This window comes from Teleopsis dalmanni, chromosome 1 (assembly GCF_002237135.1).
Source record: "Teleopsis dalmanni isolate 2A chromosome 1, ASM223713v2, whole genome shotgun sequence".
In the NCBI taxonomy this organism is placed as follows: domain Eukaryota; kingdom Metazoa; phylum Arthropoda; class Insecta; order Diptera; family Diopsidae; genus Teleopsis; species Teleopsis dalmanni.
The window spans coordinates 15,062,967-15,069,875 of NC_051846.1; the positions used below are offsets into that span (position 1 = coordinate 15,062,967).

The 6,909-nt window shown below is 32.8% G+C and overlaps 1 protein-coding gene across 3 annotated transcripts; it reads right to left on the bottom strand.

Annotated features, from left to right (window-relative positions):
- Nucleotides 1–255: 255 nt before the first annotated feature.
- LOC119666530 (putative inorganic phosphate cotransporter) lies at nt 256–2,442 on the bottom strand. 3 transcript variants are annotated; one of them, XM_038075820.1, is made up of 7 exons: nt 2,349–2,442; nt 1,952–2,136; nt 1,819–1,828; nt 1,379–1,761; nt 897–1,281; nt 580–818; nt 256–519 (listed from the first exon to the last, which is right to left on the bottom strand). In XM_038075820.1, the coding sequence occupies exons 1-7, from the start codon at nt 2,392–2,394 to the stop codon at nt 370–372; spliced, it is 1,398 nt and encodes a 465-aa protein (XP_037931748.1). In that variant the 5' UTR covers nt 2,395–2,442; the 3' UTR covers nt 256–369. The 3 variants fall into 3 exon arrangements, with proteins under 3 accessions (XP_037931748.1, XP_037931743.1, XP_037931756.1); XM_038075815.1 differs by having other exon boundaries at nt 257–519; nt 1,379–1,828; XM_038075828.1 differs by having other exon boundaries at nt 257–519; nt 1,379–1,828; nt 1,952–2,119; nt 2,349–2,416.
- Nucleotides 2,443–6,909: the final 4,467 nt, after the last annotated feature.

The following is a 6,909-nucleotide window of genomic DNA, read 5'->3' on the forward strand; positions in this document are numbered from 1 at the left end:
ATTGTCAAATCATAATTAAATAAAAGTAATTGTAAATTTTTGTTGAAATAAAATTCATATCTTGAACAAATAATCTGTATTACTTGGTTTGGCATCAAAATAATCATTAACAAAGTAGTACGTAGCACAGGTTGTTTAATAATTTCAAATATCCAATATAGCTGCACCTACATGGGACAGTAGGATGATTTATATATAAACATACACTTCATATACAAATATTAAATTTACAAAAATATGTTTCGTTGGAAACAACATAATTTATTTACAATCATTATAAACGCAGATATAAAAAATACATCTAAAATTGAGTCTGCCCAAAGTTTCTACTTTTATTATCTTTCATTAAAATAATTTTTGTTTGGGTTTTCAAGTCTTATTTTGCTTTCTTTCTGCAATCTTCTCAGGGTCATCCCAATATTGTCGTTCTCCTGTACCCCAAATAACAAAGACAACAGAAGAAATTACAAGCATTATAAATGCTACCCAGAATACTAAACGCCACTCATCTATCGTTGTCTGTAGATTTTAAAATTTTAATATATTTATTTTAACATAAAATTTGAGGCAAACACTTACATTAGGCGTCATTAAACCTACAGTTGCTGGAGCTACCACTCCAGTAAGCGAGCCAACTCCATTTACTATACCCATAATTGTTGCAGAATAGTTGCGGGTCATATCCATTGGACTCAACTTCATACCGGCATAATAAGGACCCATCAATCCCATGCCAATCGTAAAACAAGCTAACACATGAAAACGATTACAACCTGAATATGAAGCCAAAACAAGAAATATGGAAGGTCCCATTGAAGCTACAAAACAAATTGAAAATTATCATAAAATTAGTAAAATATTTAAGTTCTATTCACAAATTCACTAACTCAACTAACCTATGAAAGTATTAATTTTACGAATTTTAGTAATACCAACAGCTCCGCGTCTAATTATATGGTCAGTTATATAGCCTGACATAATCGAGGAGACCCACATAACGCCGAATGGTAAAGAAGAAAAGAAACCATTCTTATCAATGGGTAGCTGGATTACATCATTAAAGTATTTTGGTAAATCAGTCGACATTACGAAAAAACTCCAATCATGGCCAATTTGTGCACAGATAAGCGCATAAATTGGTGCACCTGAAAATATTGAACTCCACGGTGTTGGTGGCAGATCTTGCCTACGAGAAATTTCTCCCATTATACTGCGAAGATATTCCTTTTCCGATGGCTTAATAAATGGATGAGATGCTGGATCATTATAACATAGAATCACCTATATCAATAAGTTTAAACCTTGTAAACTACATTCATAATGTATTATCGATTACAATAATGAAATATTGACATTATACTTTGTACTGTGTACTTACAAATAGTATGCACCATAATATCGACGTAAACCCGAACACATAAAACACATTATCCCACGTGAAATGTGCCAATATAAGCCCACATATCGTGTTTCCGACAATTGTGCCAATTTGTCCACCACCAAGTACAATGGCTCCTATAAAGCCCATTTCAGTTACTGGTACCCATTGTGAAAGTAAGCAAGCTAATGCTGGAAATGTAGGGCCTTCACCGAAGCCCATTATAATACGTAAACAAATTAACCCAATTGCATCGAAGTGAACTATGGTCCAAGGTGTAGCAATGCTACATAAGGCTGTACTCAATATACCAACGGTTAAAACAATTTTTGCACCAATTCTTTGAGCTAATACTCCACCAGGTATCTGAGAGAAAACATAACCTATATAAAAAGACGATAGTACGTAACCTTGTAATTGTTGTGACCAATCATATTCACCACCGGGAAGCTATTAACAATAAAAACAGCATTTAAAATTTTCATGAATATGAAAAACTATAAAATATATGAATATGCATAAAAATTTAAATAAATTCTGCAAATTAATAAGGTATATATACTTTCTACTTACAAATTTGCCATCATCATATTCCAAAACTGGACATATAACTTCATCTTGCAATTTGTCTTTTGTGTAATTACGAGCCACGACTAACTGAGTTATTACCACTGACAGACAAATTCGCATTGTATAGGCGTTAAATATAGCAAAAAATCCCATAACACCAAATATGTATCTCTGAGGAATAATAAAGCCTTAAAATCAGATAAAGTTTTTTATGAATAAAAAATTAATAGCGCCCTCTGCGTGAGTTCTCTAAATCCAAAATTATGACAAAAGTTTTCTTTTATTGAATAATTTAATGGATCATAATACAGTAAAAACCTAAAAATATTTATGCCAATATCTTGATTTGGAGAAGTCCAAATCGGTGCGTTTAAACACCGCACTTTTAAAAGTGACTTACATTTGGAACAAGTTTTTCCCCACTCAGGTTGATTATCGTTTTCCATTACATGTGTATGAACCGTGCCGTCAACAAAAAAAAAATAAAAATATTTTTATTTATTTATAACAATTAATACATTAAATAAGTAAAAATGACTGATTAATCACAACAAATATTTTAATATTTTCTTACACTTAAAATAAAAATTTTAAAGTTAAATGTATAAAATTAAACATTAAGGACTGTAGTTACAATACTTACATCTTATATTAAACACCCGGAACCTTTAAAGTTACACCGGAATCTTAATAGCAACTTACATGTTTGAATACAAGTATACTCGAACTGCCTGAATAACCTAAGCCCCTTATATACATATGTACAGATACTCAAGCAGTAATAAACGCATTGTTCTACTAAAAAAATTTCTGGAAGCTTTCGATGAACTGCTGTAACGTAGAGCGGTGCTATCTTTGTGCTGTCAACATAGCACCTCTCTATTTGAACTAGATTTTGGTTTTCCCTGACCTAGTTTAGTCTTATTGTGTAGTTAATTGGCACACAAATAAGGCTCTGGATAACGATTAGAAAAAATTATACTGAGATTGATAAAATTATATTGAGATTGAGATTATCTGACAGAACATCTTAACCTACGATCTTAACCATTTCAGTAAAGTGGGTTTATCTTATAAGAGTATGACAGAATAATATCCCTCTGATGAAGAAAATTAAATTTCTATTCTTTTTCGCTTTTTGACACAGCTTTCGTCTGGAGCGAAAGATACTATGGCATGATTTCATGTCCGTGCCTGTAATTAAGTTTTGCTCAAAAAATTATGTTCTGACCTTCAGCAACAACCACTAATACCTTTTAAGGTCCTGCCATTGCAAAAGAATACAAAATACTTAAAAATTTCTGATAATGAAGACAAACTTCAGAGTTTTTTTTGACTTGTCCAAAAAAACCATTGAATAATGTTGTATCTAGTCTAGGTACAAAGCTTATATTATTAAAAGTTTAGTAAAGTTAATATATAAAATTGCAAAATAGCCCGTATCATTGTATGTTTTATAAATATGGTATAGTGAGACGTTGCAATATGCTTTTATAAAATATGTGAACGTCTTGTTCTAATATATAAATTTGGGGTGAAATATATAAGATATGTAAGAATCCATTACAATATGTAGAAGGTTATGGTGAGTTGTCAAAGCAAATAAGTACAAATATAACACTGACTTCGTAGTTTAAGTCAATACTATAGTAGTATAAAAAATCAACTAAAAGGAGTTGCTACTTCAGAGGTCTCCTTATATCATCACATCCTTAAAAATAGCTTTCTATATATTATAATATACCATACATATTTTTATATACTTATTTTTATGTAGATGTTAGAATATGGGTATTATATGAGTATTTAACGGATTGATCTTTCATTTATGTGCCCAAATATTTGTAGTACCGAAGCGTGAGAAAATTTATGCAAAATTCGTTAAAAACTATTACTCTAAAAAAATCGATCGCTAAAATTATTATCATATCTGCTAGTGAAGCTGAAACATCCCATTGTATTTCGTATATAATACAGCATTCGAAATGGAAGCATCACATCATTTAATGTTACTAGACATTTATGTTGTCAATATTAAAAGGGTTTTTCGCAATATCACATACTTTGTTTTCTTTGATCGATTAATTTTATTAATAAAAGTTTTGCATGTTCACTGCGCGATCAGCAAAATTAATTTGAATTTTTGCATAGAAACTACACCCCAAAATAAAAAATGACATGCAAACATACGAAAGCATTTCAGCATTCGGTATATCTACGAAATTGTTTATCTAGCCTGGCACTTTAATTTATTATCCTTGATTGCATCTTTTGCTCTGCTGTGTTTATGTCTATTATGAACGCTGAACTTAAACAAAACAAGAGTTTTCATGGGAAAGTAATTTCCATATAGGCAAATAACCCTTGCCTAAGCTACTTCTTGTCTCTACTCATCTGCGCGTCTTTCGTTCTACTTGCCAGCTATTTCAGTTGTCCTAATGCTGAGAAAATTAAATATGCGTAATATGCAAAATCCCATATTGAAATTTACACATGCGCATATGTCATCTTCCTGATGTAAGAGCATTATCTTAGCATAGGCAAATTACTCGTCTGCGAGCACGGCATGGCACGGCAACCCTTTCAAGGATATTTAAATATGCGCGCAACACTAAATAAATAGAAAGCGAGCGTACAACATTTGACGCAAATGCAAAACGAAGACGATCCCTTATTTGAATACTCATCCTTTCGCTAAGGAAACGTGTAAGAAAATCATTGCGAATATGTTTATGCATAATTTTCACAATGTGTGGTACCAGAAACCATTAAAGGTGGTGCACCCTTCACGTACTCGCCTATAACACAACACTATATGTGCTCAAACACGAAAGGATCTGCTTTGTGTATGCGGAATCAGCATTCTTTCCCATTCGATGGAAAAGAAGACGCTTCTTGAGACAAAACCAAATATCAATTTTCCTATTCTCATGCAAATCAGCTACGGAAATTGTATTAGTTTGATTGAGAACAATGAAGAAAATTGTGTCGAAAAGGTCGTACGGGTTTATGCGGACGAAAAGGGGTGCAAATTGCTTTTTTGTTTGCTATTTGGATCTAGTAGACGTCAACAAAGCGATCGTAATCTATTTTTTCATTCCTCCTATGCACGGATGTACGTATGTTATGTTATGTATGGCTTACTTGTCGTATAGGGTGAAAAGCGACCTTTGCTTGCTGTTGCCTCAATCAAAGCAAGAAATTTTCTTCGGCAACCCCAGCGTCCAGAGTTCAGCCTTAATGCCCATTATTAATGTAATTTACTGTCGATCGTTAGATTTATTTGCTACATACATTTTCCTTTCTGCGCTGGAATGTTGTTTTTTCTTCTTCCGTATTTTGGCAACGATCGTATTTTTGCATATCGGCAGCTTAAGTTTGGCATGCAAATGTGATTATGAATCCGCGTTACTTCGGCACATTGGCACTTTGGCATATGAATTGATCCTTAATTTATGCACAAATACGTCTCACCTTTGATGAATGGCTTAAGCAGTTTATGTGCTGCTTGAATTACTTCTAAGCATATACTGTGATAGGTGCACGTTGCGAAGGGTGAACGCTAAGTACTTCGCAATTAATTTATGCATCAAATTTTGGATTTCTTTGATTTGTTTAGAAATTTCGCTTTCTTCAGTAACTTCAGTAACTTGAGTCGAACTCACATACACTGTGAGAGGATCTGATGAAAAGTGTATGTTACTTGAGTAGCAATTTTGTGTGTGATTGTTCATTGCCAAATTAAAGGGGTCCATTGGATCTATTGTTTAGCTAAATCTCTACAGAAAATTGAATTTGGTTGAAATTTTGCATATCGCCTTCAAAGTTGTAATTTGCATTATGCGAACTTTTTTCCTATTTACCTTCGCTTTCGATTATTATTTTCATTTCCATCGCTGCATGTTTCAGAGAAGTTGTCGTACTCGCAGATTTATGCGATGTATATGTGTAGATACAAATTTATTTTTTTCAAACTATGTATATTTTTTGTTACTGTTGCGATATGCAAAAAAGGCTTAACTCATGCATCCTGTCACTGCGCAAAGGAAGTAGAGAAAGAAGTACACCTAAAATTCTTACACAGATTTTCGTTTATTTTCATTTTATTATTACCACTGGCATTATATTGGTCCTGTTGTTGTTGTTTCTGTTGCTGCTGTTGTTGTGGTACCCATTGCTACCGGGCGTAACAAATACAAAAATTTCAATTCAATTTCGGAACGTTTTAAATTTTCAGTTTTCAGTTTCATTACTATTTGGTTTTTTTTTTTTGTATTTGGTTTGGTTTGGTTTGGTTTGGTTACTTTCAGCTTTCATTTTTTGCTCCCTGCTTCAGCTTTTGTTCAATAATTTTCCAATTTTTTATTTTTTATATTTTAAATTTAGCATAACATAACCCAAAGGTAAATTCTTTTCAGATAAGCTTGTTGTGTATCGCCTGCCCTAACTGGATGTGCTCTTACGGAATCTGACTTTGTATCTGTATCTGTGCTCGGTTCTGTGCATGGGCAATTGTGCGGTTTTTGCCGTTTTGCCGTTATAGCGTTATTTATGGTTTTACACATGCAAATGGCATTCCAAGTTTTCTTTTTGTTGTTGTCGTTGTCGTTGTTGTTCTGGTAGTTGCGCGATATTGTCGTTGAGTACTTGGCCCATTGATGCTGCTGCTCCTACAACTGTTGTGATCTGAGCGGAAATTGATGACGACACTTTTTCCATAAGCGAGATTCATTGTAAATTGCCTTTGAATTGGATCGAATGAAATCGAAAAAATCTTATATTCGATTTGTTTTCGATTCAAAAAAAAAAAAATGGACATTCATCCATGAAAAAACTATCAGCAACACAAATTAAAAACAAAACATAAAATTCTTAAAAAATATATGTGTATAGTACAGTCAGAAGTCAAAAACAATACCATTTATAACGGTCTAAAGCACTATTGACATAAATGCTTTATA

Coding starts and splice junctions, on each gene's coding strand:
- LOC119666530 (XM_038075815.1), bottom strand. CDS start 2,394: ATGGAAAACGATAATCAACCTGAGTGGGGAAAAACTTGTTCCAAAT. Junction 819..896: donor TAAAATTAATACTTTCATAG/GTTAGTTGAGTT, acceptor TTTGTTTTGTAG/CTTCAATGGGACCTTCCATA. Junction 520..579: donor TAGGTTTAATGACGCCTAAT/GTAAGTGTTTGC, acceptor TAAAATCTACAG/ACAACGATAGATGAGTGGCG.